Source organism: Manacus candei, unplaced genomic scaffold (genome assembly GCF_025592945.1).
Source record: "Manacus candei isolate 608988 ecotype Guabito, Panama unplaced genomic scaffold, ASM2559294v1 h1tg000067l, whole genome shotgun sequence".
In the NCBI taxonomy this organism is placed as follows: domain Eukaryota; kingdom Metazoa; phylum Chordata; class Aves; order Passeriformes; family Pipridae; genus Manacus; species Manacus candei.
This window is the reverse complement of record NW_026138115.1, coordinates 9,981,754-10,003,908: the sequence shown is the minus strand read 5'-3', so window position 1 is coordinate 10,003,908 and position 22,155 is coordinate 9,981,754. Positions and strand designations below refer to the sequence as shown.

At 45.4% G+C, this 22,155-nt stretch overlaps 1 protein-coding gene across 2 annotated transcripts; it reads left to right on the top strand.

The window, feature by feature from the left end:
• Window positions 1-5,218: 5,218 nt before the first annotated feature.
• VASH1 (vasohibin 1) lies at window positions 5,219-20,426 on the top strand. 2 transcript variants are annotated; one of them, XR_007907555.1, is made up of 8 exons: window positions 5,279-5,803; window positions 10,669-10,757; window positions 11,818-11,874; window positions 12,972-13,046; window positions 13,835-14,216; window positions 14,606-14,718; window positions 15,320-15,521; window positions 15,748-20,426. XR_007907555.1 is itself a non-coding variant. In XM_051806400.1 (7 exons), exons 1-7 carry the CDS (start codon window positions 5,540-5,542, stop codon window positions 15,390-15,392), a joined length of 1,053 nt encoding a protein of 350 aa, XP_051662360.1. In that variant the 5' UTR covers window positions 5,219-5,539; the 3' UTR covers window positions 15,393-20,426. The 2 variants fall into 2 exon arrangements, 1 of the variants encoding a protein (XP_051662360.1); XM_051806400.1 differs by having other exon boundaries at window positions 5,219-5,803; window positions 15,320-20,426.
• The last annotated feature ends 1,729 nt before the right edge of the window (window positions 20,427-22,155 follow it).

Sequence of the window (22,155 nt, the reverse complement as noted above, 5' to 3'; positions counted from 1 at the left end):
ACAAATCAAACACTTAAAAAAGGCAGTTCACCTAATATCTAAAAAGTGTATTAGAAAGCAAAAGCTGACACTGAGCCACTGTGCTCTGGTGTTCCACCCTGATATACACCATTTCTCTCATTTAAGTGCAGCAACTGGAATCAGAGGCTGTTTGTAATGGTAAAGGTCATTCACAGAAGCGAGCTGCTTACTTCACCATCAAGAGAACCTTTCAAATAGGCAAAAACTTCCCACCTTCAGTAGTCAATACATTAGGCCAGTGATTTTCAGGCACAAAAGAAAGGGCCATAAGGGATTTTAGCAGGTCATATAGGTTCTCTCCCCTCCTCTCAAAAGCATGATCAACTCTAACCAAATCATGGAATCATTTAGATTGGAAAAGACCCTTAAGACTATTGAGTCCAACTGTAATGATTCCTGACTGATGGCTGATGAACAATGCTTGAAATTTTTCAATGATATGGACCCTGTATTTTGCTGAGGACATTTATTCCAGTCTTTCACTGTCCTCTGTAAAGTTTTGTCTAATGTATAACCTGACTCTTTCACATAATATTTTAAAGATATATTATTTCTTGTCCCATATACCCTAGAAGTGTAAGACATACCTCTTATTCAAGAATATTTTTATATCTAAAGACTGTACCATCTCAGGCTTCTCTTTCACAAGACTTAATAAAGTCAGCTCCCCCACTTATTCCACACAAAAAACAAGGTTTCATGTAAATATGTTCATAAAACGTAAGTACTGTGAATCCAAATTAACACCATATCTCGTGTAAAGATTTTGCATAGAGAATTTGTCACTAAAAAGCTGTACAAGTTTCTTCCCCGTCCTTCCACTGAGCACAGCAGTTCTGCTAACTTGTCAGGTCAAGGCCATCCTGGACTCCACCATGACATCCCTCCCAGCCCATTTCTCTCTGCAATGGGATTCAGTGAGACACTGCAGGGCCCAGACACAGTCAGGCAGCTGCAAACCTCACTTCCTGCCCTTCTGCTCCCCACCTCCTCTCATACCAGCCCCCAGTAGAGTCAAGCCTGAATGAAAATATGAGAATCTGCTGGAATTTTCCTACAGATTTCCAACAGGTGCAAAGGAATCTGTGACACACAAGAATTCTTCTTGGTAAAAAGAGACCTTACAAAGTATGTTACAAGCTATCCAGGGTGATACAGGGGCACCGAATGTCTCAATGGCAAAGTTCTGAAAAATCATTTTAGAAAAACTACAGGTGCTTTTGAAAGAAGCATTCCAAAGACACAGAGAATTAAACAGAATTAATATGTTAAAAACACTGAAAGAACTTCAATGGATTTAGATAACAGCTTCAAAGCTAAATAAACTCTGGGAAACAGAGTCAGAAACATGCTGATTTGTCACATGAGGCTTTTCACAGAGCTCTTTCAGGAATACAGAAAAGGGAACCCACTCTGAAACAGTTACAAAAAAGGAAGTTAGTGGCATAGAGAAGTTCAGATCACAAAGAGTTAGGCCAAGGTCAATAAAGACAGTACAATCCCTACTCATGCTCTAAGCAACATTCAGTGTTTCATAGAATCATTCAGGTTGGAAAAAATCCTTAAGATCATTGAGATGTTCCAGTTCACACTAAGAAAATGTATGTTAACTAAACAGTGGCCTAAAATCACCATAAAGAAAAAGAAATCTCCACTGTGTTTGAATTGCTCCTATGCAAGTTCACAAAGACACTATTTGAAGATTGAAAAAAAAAACTACAAAAGCAAAATGATAGCATAACAACAAATGATTGTCAGAAGTAAAAAAAATTAAATATTAATCAAAATGTAAAAGACAATATAAAATAAAGTCAACAGTATCACTCACCACCCTTGTTCACAAAAACTAATTTTGGATCCTCTCTAATAAAGACAAAATTCCCAGTTCACACAGAAGAACAGAGAGAATTTATTTTTCTAGTGCAGTCTACACCACTTTCATACTTTTATCAAATATAAGTTCTGCCTTGATTTCAATTCTTTATCAATGTTATTTATTTTTTCACTAACAGAAAAACTTAAGTCTGTCTTAACAAAATTTCACCCATTTAAACCATTCTCAGGTGTGATACACACAGAGTTTCTGCACAGTCTTCCTCTACAGAGCATAGGGAAATGAAAGATTGATGCTGTTATTTAACAAAAATTGTATGATCTGGTCTCTCATCATCCTAGCCACAATAAGGTGCTGCCAGAAATTAAAGGCAGTGTTTAATGCCCACTACACAGCCTGCACTGCGGGTAACAGCATCTGTGGTGTAGGGACAGGAAGGTATATGCAAATTTATTTGAGGAGGATAAAGAGTTCTTGCTCAAGGAAGTTTTCACTGCTAGGAAAACTAGGCCTGGGAAAAGATCAGTACAGGAAAATCCCATTTATTACACCCATGGATGTTTATTATCTGCCTATTTTGAGAATTAGGATTCCTGTGTAAAGATAATACGCTGTGAGGTCCTTGCTGAGAGAAAGAGGATCCATAAAAGAACAGGGGGAGAACACAGCCTTGAAGTTATGTGCATGTGAAAGTTATTGTTATAAAAGCACCAGAAAACAGGCCTGGGGTGTTCTTTCACCCACTGTGTTATTTTTGCAGTGTATTTAGGGTTTCCAACCTTGGAATAAACTTTTCCTTAATATCTTAGCCATGGTTTGGTATCTGGGTTTACCTGCGTGCATAACAGTTCTCACACGCAGCAAGGAAGCACAAGCTGTACAGAAAAGGAACTGAAATCTCTGTCCTCTGCTGTCACCTCAGTTGCTTTCAGTCCCCACTGCAGGGACTGGCTTACTTGGCATGGCTGTGCTCTCCCTTTTTCAGCAAAACAAAGTGCCATGGCATTACCTTATAATACTGATACCCTGTTGCTGCCCAATTATTTGAGTGATGGTAAGAAGGGAGGGGCACTGCCTAATAATTAACCAATACAAATTGAAGCAAAAATCCTTAATAGGCCTTATTTTGTGGTCTGCTGATATTTACCAGCTACATTTCCTCCGAGATTCGAGAATATATTTTAAGACACTAAACATACAAGGATTGTATTTCACTTCTACTAAAATATTTTTATTTTTAAGAAAGAATAATTGCTAATGTGCCAAAAATGCCAACTGATCCTTTCAAAATCTCTGGCTGCAAGTCAGGGTTATTAGCACTTCCCTTTTACAGGTAGAAAAGCACAAGTACAGAAGGCAATGTGAACTACCATCTTGAATTAGCGCTGGAGCTTTGAATCAAAACTTGCTTCTACAGGCAGTGGTGCCTAGTTTTAGCCAGGGGAGGCAATATGGCTCTAAAAGAAGCATTTAAAATCTTTGCACCCTGTCCTTTCCCCAGTGCTGTTACTGGAAACACACCTGCCACTCAACTACAATGCAGATGATGTCCCCCATTACGCCTGTGCCATTGCACGACTGGTTCCCTTCCAGTCCCATGTCTGTAGAGGAACTGAGAACCACTGGGGCTGAAGGGATCGAGGACATGGGAGCTTATGAACCATTCTTACAAAATGCATCCATTCAGAGGATGTAGATTTATTCCTGACCCAGGCTTTGCTGCCTCTTTAGATATAAGGAGTCAACTTCTACCAACCACCACTTGCACACAGGTAAAAGGCAAAAGCAATAAAAACTGTAAAAACCTTACTGAGGTGATAAATCAGCAGAGCTTAAGGTCCCCATTGAAGAGAAAATCCTTATTCAGAGACATATATGTTTGAGTATTGCAGAAGTTAACATAGGCTGCATGAAGTGATGCTGGTGATTAGTTTCGAAGAGAGAAGGAAGAAGCAGGGATACACATTTAGCTTACTTTTCCTAAAGGAAATCAACCTTTCAGCATTTGGGGCAATGTTGAGCTTGACAGAAATACTGCATTCAAACATTTTGCCTTCAGAAATGATCTCATGTGAAGAATGGCACACAGAGCACTACAGGAGAAGTAGCATTTCTCTCTGAAGTCCTCTACCAGGCTCTGTAAAGGTTATACCCAGTTCCCAGGACACATCAAATCCCATGGCAACCGGGACGTATTTCCCCTCATTTCCCATGACCCTTTGTTTGGAGCTCTAAAAGCAAGTATTTCAAGATGCCCTTCAGAAGGTTCCTCGGCAGCTGACCTGGTAATTTGTACACATTTCTTGTACTTGGTGCTTAAGTTACAGAACACTTTTTATGCCAGAGCTTTCAAAATGGACTCACAGGGTAGTGAGAAAATATAGTCAGCAGTCCTGTCTGTGGCAAGACATAGCCTGGCTCTTACAGATGAGGACAGAACCATTGTACCAGATACGCACTGGAGGACAGGTTTACAAATCTCCTGCATCATGTGGAGAACCTCCCATCAGAGTTCATGCTTCTCAGCACTTCAAGAGAACAGAACCAGGTGACGAGAACAGAACCAGGTGACGAAGCCAGAGCAAAACACTCGATCTTTAACTTTTAGTGCACCTCCAGACCTTAGGGATAGTGCATTTTATCTCTTCCCAGGCAGAAATGCCCTGCTCGGTCCCTCCCTTGGGAGGGACACTCTACACGTGGCACACCCCGATATCAGCAGCACCATTCCCCCTAGGAAGAAGTGCATCCTTCACCATCGCTTTGTGCCACAGGAACATCCCAATACCCTCCTCACCACCCCTCACTGCTTCCCACCTGGCAATTTCATCCCAGCTGTCCCGTTCCTCAAAGCTACCTTAACACGGAAACCTGCCCCTGGCTCCCCGCGGTACTTTATCGTCCAGCGGGACCACCTCCAGGACTCCTCCGGCCGCCCCGCCCAGCCCGACCGTCCTTTACCCCCTCACACCCTGACCACAGACCCCCGGCGAGCAGCGCTCAGTGAATGACCTCAGCCCCGCACGGCGACCCTTAAGCCGTCGCTTCATGGCCCCGCCTCAGCCTCTCCCCCGGACCCGCTCCCGCCCTCCCGCCCCGCCCCCTTATCGCCTGGCCACAGACGGCTCCCTTATCGCCCTCATCTGCTTATCGCCCACGGGCAGCATCACCGCCACCCGTCAGCGGCAGCCCGGCTGCGGTACAGCGGTGGGCACCCGGCGCCGCCCGGCCCGGGGCGGAGGGGAGCGACGCCCAGCCCCGCCCAGCCCCGCCCCGCCCCGCCCCGCCCCGCCCCGCCCCGCCCCGCCCCGCCCCGCGCGGGGCTTTGTTACCCCGCATGCAGCCCCCACCCGGGACGTGGCTGTGCCCGCCCGCCCCGCGCAGCGCGCGGGAGGCGGCGCGGCGGGGGCGCCCCGGCGGCAGGCCCGCCCCGCGCGGTGCCCGCCGTCACTGCCGCGGGCGCTCGGGCCGCCGGCGCCTCCCCCGCCGCCGCGGCGGCCTGATGCGGCACCCGGCACCGCCCCGCCCGGCTTTTTCTCTCCTTCCACCCGCGAAGCCTTCGCTCTGATATCTCCGGGGGCGAGGCGGGGGCGGTGACGCCCTGTGCCCGGAGCGCCGGCCATGCGGGGCGCGGCCCCCGGCGGCCCCGGGGCGGGCGGCGGGCGCTGAGCGCGGGCGGCGGCGATGCCGATGCCGGGGGGCGGTGGGGCCGCGGCCGCCGCCAGGCAGCCCCCGTCCGGCGAGGCGGCGGCGCCGCGGGACGAGGAGCAGCAGGAGGAGGAGGGCGAGGAGGATCTCCGCGACGGCGGCGTCCCCTTCTTCGTCAACCGCGGCGGGCTGCCCGTGGACGAGCCCACCTGGGAGCGGATGTGGCGGCATGTGGGCAGGATCCACCCCGAGGGGGAGCGGGTGGCGCAGAGGATCCGGGGCGCCGCCGACCTGCCCAAGGTGAGACCCCCCTGCGCGGGGCTGGTGCGGCGCGGGGTCCCGCCCGGGGCGGACCGTCTGCCGCAGGGCGAGCGAAGGGAAGGGGGGAAACGGCGGCACGGGAGGGGGTGTCCGCCTGCCCGCCTTAGGGACCGGGCTCCCTAGCTCGGGAGCGGTCCTTCGGCAAAAGGGCCCCCGGAGTACTCTTGAGGGAAGCAAAGCCCCGCTCTAACTCGGAGCGCCAGAGGGTGTCTGCGGGGCTCTGCCCTATCGGTGCGCCAGCAGCACCCCCTTCCTCTGCGGCCTTGTTGGAAAACAGACTTCAGGTGGCTGATGTGCGAGCAGCCTGGGGGTGGAGATGGGCAATGGCTAAACAGAAAGAGTGGATAAGTGATGAAAAGATGAGGAGAATAAGATTTAGAAAAGTCCTAATATTTGGGGGTGAGACAGACAGAGGTGAGTCTTTGAACCTGAAGAAATTCAGTTTCAGTACAGTCTCCCACACCAAAAGACATTTTCGAACAGAGCTGTGTCTGACAAACAGAGACTCTTGATGCCAGGAGTTTTAAGAGGAGTTCTCAAATGCTTGCAGAACGTATTCGTGGTGTAGGGTCAGATGTGATTTCCAAGCACGTTCTTGGCCTTGCTGTAGAGAATTGTACAAAAAGAGAAACCGCTGACCATTCCACATAACCTTGTGTCATACTGAAACATTTGCATGTGAATTCTTGTAATTGTTGCTATCTATGTTGAACCTTAGCCTGAGAAAAATCTCCCACTTTCATTGGCATCCTGTGAACAAAAGGGACTGCAAACATTTAGTGTGTCACTCCACTGGTTATGAGAATATTCCCATCACTCTAATAGGGGAAATTCAGATACTAAAAGATAAAGGTTTTTTGGCTCAGGCTTTTTTAGCAAAGACTTAGTTTCTTGGGAAGGTAATTTGAAGTATGGAAGAACATGCTATTATATAGTGCACAGGCAATTCATGCTGCTTTCCATGAGGAACTCTGGAGAAGCATGTGATGCAACATCCTTTGTGCAGTGAAGAGTTATAGGCAGCTGTGGCAGCAACCGGAACAAATCCTGAGTCCTGATTACAGTCCCTATTCTAACCCCACTAGACTTTTCCTTCCTTTTCAGATTTCCTTCCTTTCCTCTGACTTTGTCTGAGCCTAGGTAAAGACTGAAAACGTGTTTCAGTCAGAACACACACTACTTAATTTCGTAACCATAAGGGCTGATTTTGCCAGGAGAGCTGGGGGTAAAATGGAAGAAAGAAGTTAACAAACAGGAATACGGTGCATGAGGGGAGGGAAATACAGTGCTGCCTCTGGTTTTGGTCTTATGTGAAGAACTTCCACTGTTCTCACTTTGTAGTCTTGGTGCCAAAGGGTTACAGTTAGAGGGCACAAGTGGAATGAGTTCTTGCAATAATGGGTGAAATTAGGCTGTTTTGTTTTGGGGGTTGTTGGTTTTTGAGGTTTGGGGGTTTTTTGCATCTGCTAGCACCTCTGGGAAACAAATCTATAAACTCAGTGCTCCACCATCTGAAATCTCATTCCCTAGCTCCCCAGGCATGCAGCTGAGAGGATACTAGGATGCAGGAAACCACAAAGATGGGTGAGCTCTGTTTCTCTAGCTCTTTCTCCACTCTAGGGACGTATTTTTGTCTTTGAAGGCTGCTCATCACCACCTGTCTCCATGCCATCAAATTTCTTTGAATGGCTGAATGAGAACTAGGGCAATGGGTATACTCTGCAAGGCTAGCTCCTTTGAAAAGCCAGAGACTCTCCATGTGCACCTTTTTAGGTGTTGGGAATGGGACAGTGATTCACCTACTCCAAAATTTTGGCCTTGAATGGTAGCCAGCATTGTGTGTTGGGGGAAGTAACTCTCAAAAGAATTCTCTATAAACTAAAATACTCTAAAATGATGACTGCAGGAGACTGTGATCAGACTTTATAAATATGTTCACTGATGAGCTTCAGGGACCGTGTCTCTCACTGGGGTGAGCCAGAGTCAGAGATCTCCTCTAATCTTCATTTCCTTCCAGTAGATTTGGGGTGAGTCGGCATCAAGTGAGTTGTGCCACAGTGGCAGGACATAGCTGATTGGCCATGCATGCTGGGCTTGAGAGTGCCACCCTCCTTGGTTGTCTTTTCTAGCAACAGGGTGGGGTATTGCTTTGCTTGGAGCTGCTGGTACCATCAAATGGGAGCACACTGGAAATACAAAGTGATGTGTGCTTGCCTCATTAAGAAATGATGGATTTTAAATGAGGTGGTTATGAGAGCAAAGCCAGGAAGAGTTGCATCTAATGTATTTATACAGAGAGAGATGGAAAAAAATGTTTTCTTTTTTTCAGGCTATCAACCAAGATTGGTATTGCTCCCATGTTGTTGTTTCCAGAAGGAAGAGTAAGGGAGGAGCTTGGATACACATAAGTGCCATAAAAGAAACTGTTGCTAAACTAGGCTGGCAAAAAAAGCACCTCTGTTATATGGATAAGGGTGGAGCTTTGTGCCTTTCTCCCATCTGCCTTTTCTTATGTACAGCATGACCCACTAACTACATGAAAATCTCTGTTGTTCTCAGGATGCCCTTTCTAACAGCAGGGTCCCAATCCCATGCATATAGCCAGCCCACTGGGGTGCATGAATCTGGGAGTGGGGTGATGCAACCCCTCCACACAAATGATGAGGAACCAAGGATGCGTTCATTCAGTCTGCTAAGTCTGGCAGAGGTTATATACTCTGGGAAATCTGGGCTCTCTTTCTAGCTCTCTCTCCAGCTTTCAGAATAACCAACAGGAAATCAAAATAGATCTGATTTCCTGTATTTTCTGCTACAGATAAATTCCTCTCTGCTTTCTGGAGATTATGAAAATTGCCTAATATTTATAGCCCTTCTGAGATGTGCAGTGGATGATGCTGGATAGGAAAAAAGTGTAAGGATCTCTCATCCTGTCAGTGTGGGATAGAGAGATTAGGAACCTTATTCCTCTCCTGCTTCTGTTGCCCCATTAAAATGCTATAGACCTGATGCAAAAGAAACTGTAGCCCAGTCTGGGCTGCAGGCCCAGATCTGAGAGAGAGAGCACAGTGTACTTTCATCAGTTTAATTACTTGAGGTGCAGGAGGCTCTTCTGCATTAACTAGTCCCCTCCTGAACTGGTTGCCACTGCGCTGTCTCAGTGTTACACAGTCCTTTGAGGAAAAGGAGATCTGGGGGTCTATAGTAGTAAGGGAGGAGTAACTACCCAGTAACTCCTGCAGTTACAGTCTGTGCTGTCAACATGTACTCAATCTATCTGTCTCCACTCAAAAGCATGAAAGTCTCCCTGCAGAAGAAATGAAACAAAGTTAAATAGTCCGCCTGCCTTGGTTGTTACCTCCTTTATTGTTTCTGCCTGGAAATTATTTCCTATGACTCAGTATGTCAGCTCACAGCATCCAAACTGACTCAGCTTGTGTGGTTCCAGAGATGGCTTCATTCCTGTGCTGCTCTCTGGAGCCTTCCCTGCTCCTGCTGCAGTTGAACAAACTCAGTTTCACATCTGCTCCCACCATTCCTGTGCTGCCTTCTGCAAGTGAGCCAGCCGGTGCCTCTGCTTGATTAGGAGAGGCAGCAACAGCCTGTCTCTCAAATTTAAGTGGTCTCTGGTCCTTGTACTGGGGATGAGGGGGGGTGCACAAGGAGAGTGCAACCACGTGGCAAACCAGGACAAGGAGCTGATCTGACTGAAAACTACCCATGCTTGCTGGCTCAGTTTTCAGCTGCTTAAGGTGCCTGACCTGGTTCACCAGTCAGTTGTGCCAACCCAGGGCAGAATGAGGTATATGGGAATGAGTGGCCACAGAAATAGACATGAAGGGTGCACTAAGCAGTGCCACTGGCTACAAAACCGTGCACAGCAGAGGCAGTTGTGCACAGCAGAGTGGAAGGCCCAAGAGAAGAACTGGCTCTGACTCACTCTTTCATAGCTGTGGATAGCTGAGCTCTGGAGGAAGTCTGAGGAGGAACTGAAATGTTAAAAGCCAAGCTGCTGAGAAAAGATGCAGTCTGGTATCAGAGAGGTGCATGCAAGGCATGAGCTATCCTTCAGAGAGAAAATACTGGGCTGTTTCTCCAAGTCTGTCAGTCATCCCAAATTTGTGTCTTCTCCTTTATATTTGTCCTGTGGGCAGGACCTTACTTTTTCCTTAGACACATTTTCTCAGCTGCTGACAAGACTGCAAGTTATCCTCTCTGGAGCAAATGGTGAGGAAAATCTGACTGGACCCATAAGGCTGAGACCTCAGAATGGGGCAGCAGTCTAAATGGTGAACTTCCAGAAGTCATTCTCTGACCATGTAGTACGAAATACCAGACAGTGCAGGGCAGGGGGTCATGCTGTCAAGTCTCTGTCCAAGTAAGTGCTGACTCACCTGAGATGCCAGGAGGCAGTGAGGGACCTTCATACCCTTTTTTACAGGACTCTGGTGGCTCTAGGGAAACTCATTCTCCATTTCTGCCTTTCTCTCTCCTTCTCTTATTTTTATTTTGTGCCTTCTAGTTTCAATACTCTAATGAGATCCCTCAGGTGATAGCTTTCCTGTCTTGCATCTTGCCTTGTCAGTTAATTCTAATTGTTCCAATGTTGCATAAATGCAGGACCTTTTCACATAGTTTCTCCTGCAGCTGTGTAGTAATGCTTCATTCTGAATCCCTTCCCAGTTACCAGTGTGGAAACAGAGGAATGTTTCTGGTGTGGTCACTTTTGGGCAGCAAAAAGGGTCTGGTTTCAGAGGAACGTGCTCCCTATAGCTGTGTGTGACTGAGTTCAGCAGGAAGCTGGAGAGGTTTGGAAGCAGTGATTTATGTTCTGCTCCTCATTTCAGATTCCCATACCAAGTGTGCCTGTGTTCCAGCCGTCCACCCCCATCCCTGAGCGCCTGGAAGCTGTACAGCGCTACATCAGGGAGCTTCAGTATCCTTTGCTGTTACCTTAGTCACTGCTGTGATAACCCAGGAAAAGGGACCAAGGGGACTTTCTTTTCCTCTGAAGAACAGAAAAGTGCCTTCTGTTGTAGCTGGAGGAGAACTGAAACTTGCTCCTTGAAAACAGGAAGCTGGACTTGGGATATTTTTTTGGTTTGCTGCTCTGTTTCTTTTCTTCTCTGCCTAAGTTACCTTTTGATTCTGTTCACTCCATGTAATAAATGGGCATGTTGTCAAGGGCCTTTCCCCACTACCCACTCTTCTAGGTCAGCACCTTTACAGTGGCATTTTGTTAAAAACACATATCTGAGATCCTGACAGCCAGGTGTCAGATGGACATGGGTGAGCTGTGGTGATGAGAAAACCCTCTCAGGTCATTGTACTCACTCATTCTTCTCTGTAGCTGTCTAAATGACGGTCAGCCACCCTGCTTTTGTGCATCTGTGGTATCCTACTCCTTTATATGCAGAGCTGCCTGTGTGACTGTGTTCTGGGAATGAAATTTCTCTGTCCCTGTTGTGCTCGAGACCAGGTATGTGCCATGGAAACACAGTCTAATCTCACTGATGAGATACAGATCTAGCTCTGGCTTCAGCTCTACTTCAAGGTAAGAAGGCAGACCTTTTGACACCATCCAGGGTGGTTGTGCTCTGGATTGGGTCCCAGTCAGTCTTAGAATTTGGTGCCATGAATGTTTCATTGCTCTGTGCAGATCAGAGCAGGAAGAGATTTGTCAAACTCTATTCTGCCCTGGTAACTGGAAAGATGAGCAGAGTATGTACTGTCAGTATGGACCTTCGGGAAATGGAGTGGAAACCTGTCTGTATGAGAAAGAGAAGAATTGACAAGAAGGAAATACAGTGGAAGTAAGGAGGGACTATAAATGGGAGAAATGCAGGAGAGGGAAGTGAGGATTTTCTTGTGTTGCTATTATACTTGTGGAATCATGACTTTCCTGTGAGAATGGTAAATAACATGAAAGTTCTTCAGACAAGTTTTCTTCAAATTCTACTTTCCAAGCTGCCAAGCCCTTAACTTCTTGCCTCCAGGTACAATCACACTGGGACACAATTCTTTGAGATTAAGAAGAGCAGACCTCTGACTGGGTAAGTGTCTACAGCAGCCTCTACAGCATTTTATCCTTTCTTTGTTGTTGGAGCCCTGCTGTAAGCACTGCTTTTTCTCCATCCCCTGCCCAAGGTCTAGTGGCGCTCAGGGCTTTCAGTACTGCAGCTCCATCCTACTTTAGATGACTTTACTGTCTGTTGCCTCGGGCATAGCTGGGCAGAGCTGTGTCTCATCTTTCTCAAGAACAAGAGTAGAGTGGTTTTTTTGTCATGAATCAGTAAATCCTGTAAAATCACTAAAATGTGCTGCAAAGATGTGCAGATTCTGCCTGCTTCTAATTGGAATGTAACTATATGAACTTCTGATGGATTCTGAAATTAGGTCCTACTCTAAACAAATTTTGTAAAAGCCAAGTATCTTTACAAGTCTAACTTCATATCTCCTGTGAGTGCCTTTGCAGAATCTAGGCTCACTAAGCTTTTGGTGGCTCATACTTTGAATGAGAAATGGGAATTCTCCTCATTGCAGATTTTGGGAAGAGATGTGCCCCGTAAGTTCCTCAAGATAAGCACCTGATGTTCATTGACTCTCTTGAACAGCATATTATGGGTCTCCCAAGACTGGCTTTTTACTATTGGTCTAGTCCATAGACTTATGTGATTCCAAATGCCTTGTTTTGTAATCAGTGCAACGTCTCCTTCATGGTACTTGTTGAACAGAGACTAGGGTTGATGCCAGAGAAGTAGGCTTCGTTGTCCTTGAGCCTTGTGAGCCTAACGCTGCTGGGTCTTGGTCCTTTGAGGGTTTTACTTGTGGTCACATTGGTGTCCATCCAGAACTTGCTGAGCTATGTACTGTGTTCTCTCTGAGAACAGCGGTTGGCCTAGTAGGCAGCTTTGCTGTAACTCACTGAAGGGAGTTCCTTGTAAGCAGCAACAGCATGTGGCAGAGACCTGGTATGGATTTAATGTCTTCCTAGAGAAGATACTTTGTTCTGTTCCCTGTAGTCAGTGGGCCACCCTCTCCTGAAAACCTACCTTACCTTACGTGTATAGTGAAAAAAGGCTGAACTGGCCATACTTGCATAACTCAAGCCCTCTAATTGTCCTTGTCTTTCCCTTGTCCCACTTTGCAGGCTGATGGACCTGGCCAAAGAAATGACCAAAGAGGCCCTGCCAATAAAATGCCTGGAAGCTGTGATCCTGGGAATGTATCCTTCCCTCTTGAAGTTGTGCGTGTCTGCCCATCCTTGTGTTTTCACCTCTGCTCTCTCTCTTATGATGCTTTGAGGCTGTTTATAATATTGTCATCAAGCCCCACATTCCTCCCTTTTTTCCTCCCCAGTTCTGCCACAAAACTCTAGCAATAAAGTCCAAATCCAAGCAATTAAGTTAGGAACCCTCCCTAGCTTCCAATTATGGCATATGTCACTTATTAGCTTAGGCGATACCTTTATTAGTTCTGGACAGTTGTCTTTAAGTACGCATCTTTCCTAGCTGTCTTCCATGTTTAGTTTATGGCACTCAGGCTATAGGTTCTTTGTGCACATTGGTAAAACCAGCTGGAAGGGCAGAGGTGGTGAGTGAATGGTTCAGAAGGGTAGCTTTTGTCCTAAAGGTGAGTGAAACAGTAGCTAGTGAAACAGATTAAAACAAACTGAGGAATAATGCCGCAGTGTTAACAGTTTGGGAACTATGGAATACAGTAAACTTGAGGTGCTAGCATTGCAACTTCTGCATCACAAAACTGCCTCGAAATTAACTTCCCTTTGTTGACTGTCTCCTTGAAGAGGCCAAGTCTGTTTTCCCTGTGACCTAGATGAAAGTAGGGCAGCCTGCAATGAGCTGGACCCTGGGTCTGGAGAACGAATCCTGCCTGTGTGATGTGTGAATCAATAGTGAGTCTGCCGAGCAGGCTGGGAGGGTCTGGAGTAGGGAGGAAGTATCTTGTCAAGAAACTGGTATCACCAGTTGTTTCCTGAATAGTGGCTGCTGTCAGTTACCTCACCAACAACATGACCACACTGGACCGTTTCCCCATCAGCTTCAAAACCCACTTCTCAGGGAACTACTTCCGACACATTGTGCTGGGGGTGAACTTTGGAGGCCGCTATGGGGCACTGGGCATCAGCCGACGCGAGGAGCTTATGTACAAAGCACCTGTCTTCCGCACACTGAGCGAGCTCATCTTTGACTTCGAGGAGGCATATCGCCGCTGCTGGCACACGCTCAAAAAGGTGAAGCTGGGCCACTGTGTGTCCCATGACCCACACAGTGTGGAGCAGATTGAGTGGAAGCGCTCCGTCTTGGATCTAGACAAGCTAACCAGGGAAGACTTTCGCAAAGAGCTTGAGAGACATGCCCGTGATATGAGGCTGAAGGTAAGCGGCAAGGATGGAGTAGTTTGCTGCTGCATCCACTGTCTTGCTTGGCTGCTGGTGTTCTGGGGTAATGAAGCAACAGGAAGCGCTCCTAAACGATGGTGGAGTAGAGCGTGAATTGGAAGCTGCAGCCTCTTTCCCTTTGTATACAGGCTGGTCCCCTAATAGATGCTCATGCAGTGCTGCAGTTGAGATTAGCTTGGACTGTATATGGTCCTTGGAGCCATAGCTGTCACTGTAACTTTTTTTTCTGGTTTTTGCATTTTTGATACGCTTGCTTTGCCTTTTTGTCTTTTATTCCCATGTAATAAATCATTGTTAGTTTTTGTGTTTTCTGTTATTACTCATATTGGGTTTCTGCTCCTGTTGCTTTTTAATTTTCCTGGCAGATTGGGAAAGGAACTGGACCACCATCTCCCACTAAAGACAGAAAGAAAGATGTCTCCTCCCCACAAAGAGGTCAGGCCAGCCCCCATCGACGCAACAGCCGTGGGGACCGACGGTGAGTGGGGCTGCTGAGCAGGAGGCCTGTTTAGAGCACCTCTGTTTTACTCAGTCTCCACCTTGTTATTTGGGTTTGGATCCTTCTGATGTTCTGCTGGGTTTCTTTAGAACACGTGATACTTCTCTGACCTGCAGTAGCATTCTTCCCTAGTTTTGTGCCTTTGTGAGTTTATCATTGCTTAGGGAGTTGAGGGGACAGTTGGTTTTCTGTTTATTTGTTTGTTTTGGCAGGGAGGAGGAAGGCAGCTCAAACAGTGATTTTTTTGGTAGCTGACATTTAACCTTATGCATGGGTCTGAGCTCTGGTGTCTCACAGACCTGTGCCTCAAAGAGATCCAAAAATTACACTGCTGTCAGTAAGATTGTTTTCCTGAAACTAACCTGGGGTTCCAGAGTGGACTTCCTACTCTTCCTAACTTGCATTCTCTTCTATTGAGGTTGTTGGGAGAATTACTGGACGTTGCAGAAGATCCTGCCCTCAATAGTGCAGGACCAGTCTAAAGCTTTCCTGTGTACCTTCTCCTCTGCTGCCATCTCTATGTGCAGCATCTCCTGACTGAAAACAGTTTCTGAAGAGTTGTTACCCTCTTTGCTCACAGGCCGTCTGGTGAGAAGAAGCCTGCCGATTCCAAAGCCATGCCAGACCTCAATGGGTACCAGATCCGGGTGTGAGGAGAGCTGTGCCTTGCGTGCCTAGCTCCATAGACTTCTTGCTGGTCGCAGTTGGGACCTGGATCTACCTGCAGTGATTCTGACAAAGGGAACAGGGGAACAGGAGCAAAAGAGTGCTGATTTTCCCAGGTACTTACTACTGGGCCAGTCCCAGAGCTGGATCCCGTGGGTCCCAGAGGATTCACCTGTCTGTTTCTGGGAGAGGTATCCATCTTAATTCACTAAGTATTTTTAAAAAAAAAAAAAAAAAGGAAAAAAAAAGAAAAAGTTCTGTACATTGGTGGGAGTTTGCTTCAGGAAGAATATGGAGTGAGTGGGGTCAGCAGACTTGCTGTCAACTTTTTTGCCTTTACAGCAAGTAGATGAAGCGTCTTGTCAACAGTACTTCTTCCCTGTCTGCACAGAAGTCTTCAATCCACGGAAGGCCTGCAGGGCTGAGGGAGAAGTGCTGCTGGAATGGGATGGCCCCCAAATCTTGTGCAAAAACTCCTGGTTTTGTCATTATGAACACTTTGTTTATCATTTCTCATGTGAGACAGGTCTGAATTTGCTCAGCCCGATTTATTGATTATACGAAGTCCTCTTATCCAGCAAAAACATATCCTGTATGTTTAGTCCTGCCTATTTCAAAGCATTTCATTGTCTCTGAGGGGGTAGACAGTGGGATGAACCTCTTTGCCCACTGCAGTGCTGGTGAACTGTTGCTGTAAGTCCTTTTGTGGTTGAGTGGGTCAGGATATGCCTATGCCATTACCATATGAAAACAGGCACAGAGACCTCAATTGTCCCAGCAGTGGAGACAGGGTAGGCAGGGGCTGATGGGAACCCTGAGCTTTGAGTCATCTCTTCATCAGCCTTCTGTCTATTACTTCTAGTAACTGCTACTCTGAAGGCTTGTGGAAGGCACTTCAGTCACTGAGGTATGAGTTTAAAGAGTAAAAAGTTAAAGAAGAATGTAATGATGTGAACAGGTTTTACAAGCATTTTTTCCTTTCCACAAGGGTCTTGCTCCTTCCTCCCTGTAGTATTAGGGCTAGAGTTACATACACCTGTTTGCAAGGAGCCCTGCTCAAGGAAATTGTAGTTGCTTTCCTGACATCTCAGCCTGGAGCCTCCTGAAGGCATTTCCCCACCCCAGTGCCAGAGCTGTGCTTGTGTTCTGGCTCTTTGGATAACTGCACTATGTAACAGCACCACTTATGCTAACCTTTGCCAAAGGGCTCGCATGGGCCTTGCTACCACTTACAGCTTTGGCTCTTCCTACACTTCTTTTGGGGGAGTGTTGTACTACTGATTAAGTAATGTAATGCTTGTCAGAAATCTGGAGCGTTGTCAGACCTCTCTTTGAGGCCTAGAGCCTGGGAACAATGGGGTTTCCAGAAGTCAGAACAGCATGGTCTTGAAGTGATTTAGATGAATGGATCTAGGGGATGCAAGAGCTGAGCTTGGTAGCGGGAGTATCCTTGAGAGAAAGTGTCTTGTTTTATCACAGCACTGACAAGGAGCTAAACTTTCTGAAATATTGCATATTTAATTTCGTTAGAACCAGGCTTATTCTTTCCTGTGAACTTGTTAGAAACATAATGGAGTTTAGCTCTACCAGCTTTTTGTTGCAGTATTGCTGTGCCACATCCTGAAATAAGCAGAGCTATTTCGGTGGCAGAGAACGGGTTCTTAACCCGTCTTAATCAGCTCTTCTGTCTAGTTAAAGCAGTGTTAATCCTCGAAGCACCACCCACAAGCAACTTAACTCAGGCCTTACAGGTTCCTAATTGTACATCCTTAACTGTGATGTAACTTGCAAGGTCTATCCGTACCACCACCGTCTGTTTTTCGCTATGCTGTACAGCCAGGAGGACAAACCACAAGAAGGTGGCAGAACTTGCTGCTGAGCCACGAGAAGATTAATCCAGAATAAGATGCCAGTTTCCACAGTGCAGTGCAATGCCTGTCCATTCCCTTGCACTGCAGCTACATGCAACAATTGAAATTAACAGCAGTAGCGAGCCAAGCACCCTTTTGAATGTGTCCTCTGCTCATTTCTATGTGGCTGTAAATTAACATTTAGTGTATGGATGCTAACGATGATGTTAGCTGTAAAGGTAACAGTTACCTGTAAATAATATGGGCCACTTGGAAGCCACAAACTGCCTTTGCATAATGTTTGTTATGCAGAGGACTGAAAGTTCAGATGCCACTGTGAATCATATGATAAATAGAAGTAGCATTCAGCAAGGGAAACTGAATGTCAGGTTTTATTAAAGTGGATGAAATACGGGATTAAAAAAAAAATATGACTAGGATGCACCCTCACCATGACTTTGGTTAGTTGATTGATCAGTTAATTCAAAATAACTGAAAAGCTCTTGAGAATAATTAGCAGCTTCATACAGAGAACATTCAATAGGTGGACAGACTTGAGCCTTTTTAGATGGAAAGGAGGGGAAATGTGGGGGGAGGAAGAATTCAAAACAAATGAGGCAAGTGAGGGGTCAGCTGCAAGTTAATGATGCTTTCTTGAGAGCAGGGCAACAGGGATGCTCAGCAGTATTAGATCACCAGGGCAGAATGGCTTAAAACAAAATGCTTTGTTTGACTTCGTAATTAAGCGCTTTCCTGCAGGATGTAACTGAGGCCAATAGCTTAGAAAAACAAAGGAAGTGGATGTTTAAGAAATGAATGACAGGTAGCATTCAAGGTCTCTTAATCCTCAGCTGCAGCCAGACAAGAACATCCTCTTTCAAATTTAATTGCACAATTATATATGTTAGGAGGCATTTAATTCTTTGCATGTATCCAGTGTTGGTAACTGCTCAAGATGGACATTGGAGCAGATAAGTGCCCTCTTCTAGGGTTACTATTTCAAGCCTTCTACTATGTTTCTCTGTGGGGTAGAATTCCTGCTCTTTACTGTTTCTGTATCTCCAGTTTAGCAGATGGTGCAAGAAACTGGAAAAGGACCATACCCTTCTTTCTCTTGCTCCCCCTATCTTTGTAATAAGATGAAGCACTTAAATACAAAGCTTTGCTTCTTTCCAAACAAACAGGACAGCATCCTTCCATGACAGAGAGGATTAGTGCAATCCAGCTTTATGCCATAAGAAAACTGAGGATACAATGCAAGACAAACTTTAGCTCTTCTACTTCTTTCCTCCCTCATCCACTTGCTCTGACTTCTGGTCTGTCTGCCTCTAACCTTAAGGAAAAAAAGGCTGGTGATGAGAGTCTTTTTCACTCCTGCAGTCTTTAGAGCTACAGAGAAGGAATGAAAATAAGGAACTAGACTGAAACTCATACTCCTTAGTGCCTGCAGAACAGGAAAGATTAATCTTGAGGTGTCCTATTAATTATTTAATGTTAAATATTTATAGGGTTGTTCATGTAGCTCTGTGGTGTTAATTTCACTTTTCAGTAGGTCTCCCTGATGTCTGTTCTGCAGTACAAGTCCTTTGAATTCTGTGGAAGGGAACTGTGTCCGTACACTATGGAATGGATAGACACTGCCTACATTGTATGTAAAGTCTAGGTGAGCTTTGAAAGACTTCAACAAATGCTGAATTACTTACTAATTACCTATTATTTGCAAAACTATTTTAAATGTAATGCACACTTTGAAATAGGAATTCCTCTTTTTACTTTCATGGACACAAGTCCCTGGTACCTTGGTACCTTGGCCAACTGCAATTTTTTTAATGGATGGATGGATTAGTGAGCAAAACTTTCTGCTACAGTGTCACTGATATAAACTTTGTATATTAAAGAGCGGGGTTGGGTGTCTATCAATCTGTGACACACTAGCCTTTTTTTTAATTCTGATATAAGCTAAAGGAGTCTTTAGGAACTTAAGGTATGTTAGCACGTGTTTTAGCTGGGAGTGGAGTGGTTTTTTTCAGTTGACTATTTTACCTGTGTGCCACCCTATGGCTCAGTACATAGAATAAATTACTCCAGAACTGTGGTTGAAACATAATTTCTGTTCATATAGTATTGCTGTTATCAGATCTGTTTAACATGATGAATTCTTTTTAAGTATTTCAGGTGAAAGCCTTAATCAGGTGCCTGCCCCTTAAGGTAGGCTCATATGTGGTGTTGTATAGACTGAAATATGACTGTCCTTAAAATTTCAGAGTTTAGAAACCATAATGAACAGAAGAATGCTCCTGTTGCCAAAGGGCAAGAGTCTGGATTAGATTGATTTGACCTTACTCTAGTGGCTGTGGCTAATCACTTCAGGTGGTTGCTTTAGCCACTTGCTTCTTCTAAGTGAAGTATTTCAAATGGTCTGATGATCAGACACTGGATATAAGCCGGAGGTGTCCTGTGTCCCACGTGTACTACGTGTGCGAGACTGGCTGAAATAACACCACATATTCTGGTGGCCTTGCGCTGTTGTCCTGACAACATTAAGACCTGCATTACAGATTTATAATCTTACCTAACAAAGCAAGTGCTATTCTGGCTTGATGTTTGCTCTACCCCAGAGCAAGGTGGAGATGGCCCCTCTACAGCCAAGCTGAACTCCTTAGGGAATTTAATATTTTTGTCTGTTTTCTGAGCAAGTGTTTACTTGTATCATAACCACTCTCCTTCAGTGGTGCCTGGCCCTGCCTGCTCAAGAGCAACTCAGCCTAGGCCCAGAAAGCTACTGAATCCCCCACAATCTCTGCAAAGCAGAGTTCCCTCCAGGTCAGGGTTGAGATGGTGCTAGTGGGACCAGAGTGGTCCCCTTCCATGCACATCAGTATTCTACTCTAGCATTGATAGGGTGCTCCAAAACCATTTACATCTTTATCACTGGTACAGCTCAGAACTAAGAAATGGAAATTTTCTTTCTTTAAGAACAGTATCACGTGTGTCTTTTTGTAATTAATCAGTGTGGTTCTGTGTTCTTATGTAGCCAACGCAGAATTTTTATTTAGGTTTAGTTCTTACTGCACTCCCATGGCCCTCATGTTGATACTTCTTCCTGCTTCCTTTGACACTTAGACAATAAAATTCCTTCTGTACTGCTCTCAGTTTGTGCAGAGAAAACAAGTTGTCTGTACTGTCCTTCTTTCTGATTTAAATTTTCCCATTATAAGTCATCTAAGAAGTCAAAGGGACAGCCTTGAGTGATGGTATCAGGCAGATTATGTAGAGATGCCCTGTACTTGCTACAGTGTGGACATGGAAGAACTCACACTCTTCTTTAATCATCTGAACAGGTGAGTATGTCTGTGCACACAGAGGCAACTGCCAGACATTAAGTATATATGTGGCTGTTTGGCAAAGGCTAGAACTCATGTTTTCCCCCTGAACTGCCATCAGTCCAGCTGGATGGAAAAAAAAAAATCAGTGCAGGCAGCAACAGAAATTTCAGTCTTACAATACTGTAAGGGTTAATACAAACCTCTGCTTGCACTGCTCAGCTCTTCAATACACAATTCAGTTTCCCTTCCTGGCCTGAAAAGCGATTCTGCTCAAGGTCTGTGTTTAGTGACCGTCCAGACTGATGACCTTAGCAGGACTTCCCAAGACAAATGCTGGGTTAATAAAGGGCAGTCAGCTGCAAGATTCAGTGCAAGGGGGTCCAACTTTATTCAGGCTATCATCTTTCAGGCATAACATACCCCTTCTCTCTTGGGAAATGAGTAATAGCTGGGATCAGGGCCAGGATGTAGGCAAGCCTACAGTGTGTAGAGGAAGGGAAAAAACATTTCCTAACCTGCTACTCCAAAGAGAAAGGCACATGCAATAGTCCCTTTTAGCCATGTTAATGATATGAACAGCTTCTGCCCTGAGGGAAAGTAATTGCACAGTACTAAACCTCTGCTTCAGATGCTTGCTTGAAAACACCCTCTGCCCCATGTCTTACAGATATTGCTAAAAATCAGGTAACTCCTATACCACCTATAGGGGGCAATTGTTAGACAGTGGAGTGAGAACACCAAAACAGTGATGTGGCCACAGACTTTCTGTTCCCTTTTAGATCAGGCTTTCCCCCTGCTTAGTGATTTTTCCTGCAGTTCTAGGTTTTTAAGTCAGAGCTTATGCTATTGGACCTTAGGTGGAAAATCTTTATTTTGCAAAGGATAAACAATTGGTCAAAGCAGAAATTTAAAAAATTAAGAAAAACGAACCTAGTCAGTTTTACACTGAGGCCCAAAACTGCAAAACTTAATGCTTTCACATGTAAAAAGCACATAGAAATTCATTTATGAGAGAGTGAGACTGAGCCTTAAGAGTGCCATTCATGCAGAGACTGCAGGATTATGGTAGACAAAGGTGTATAACATACTAGGGATAGTAGGCCATGACAATTCAGTTAACTCAGCTGAATTGGCTTTCCTAGATTATCTTTTTATTTTGGCAAAGAGTAAGTCTCATCCTATCTCTGACTTCATTCTAGGGGAGGGAGGAGAGGAATAGCTGTAGAATAACTACTGCATTCATTTACCCCCAGTTCAAGAGCAGCTCCTGAAACTGACCAAAAACTGAATAAATAGAAGTAGAATAAATATAAGTAGAAGCCTTTACATCCAGAAAGAAAAGAATAAAAAAATAAATAACATTGCTACAGCTTGAAGCCAAGTCTTTTTTGTGTGTACAAATGAAAGATTAGATGGAACAAATACATCTTCTGTTGTAGCACATGCCAGTGTCTAGCCTAGTCCTTTTCCCATTTGCCAAATGAGCACCTTGAAAGCCACTGTGATTGTCTAACCAAAGTTACAAAGCATTTCCCAGCTCTACTATACAGCATTCCTATTCCCTTAGAGCACAA

Coding starts and splice junctions, on each gene's coding strand:
- VASH1 (XM_051806400.1), top strand. CDS start 5,540: ATGCCGATGCCGGGGGGCGGTGGGGCCGCGGCCGCCGCCAGGCAGCCC. Junction 5,804..10,668: donor GCGCCGCCGACCTGCCCAAG/GTGAGACCCCCC, acceptor TCCTCATTTCAG/ATTCCCATACCAAGTGTGCC. Junction 10,758..11,817: donor CGCTACATCAGGGAGCTTCA/GTATCCTTTGCT, acceptor TCTTGCCTCCAG/GTACAATCACACTGGGACAC.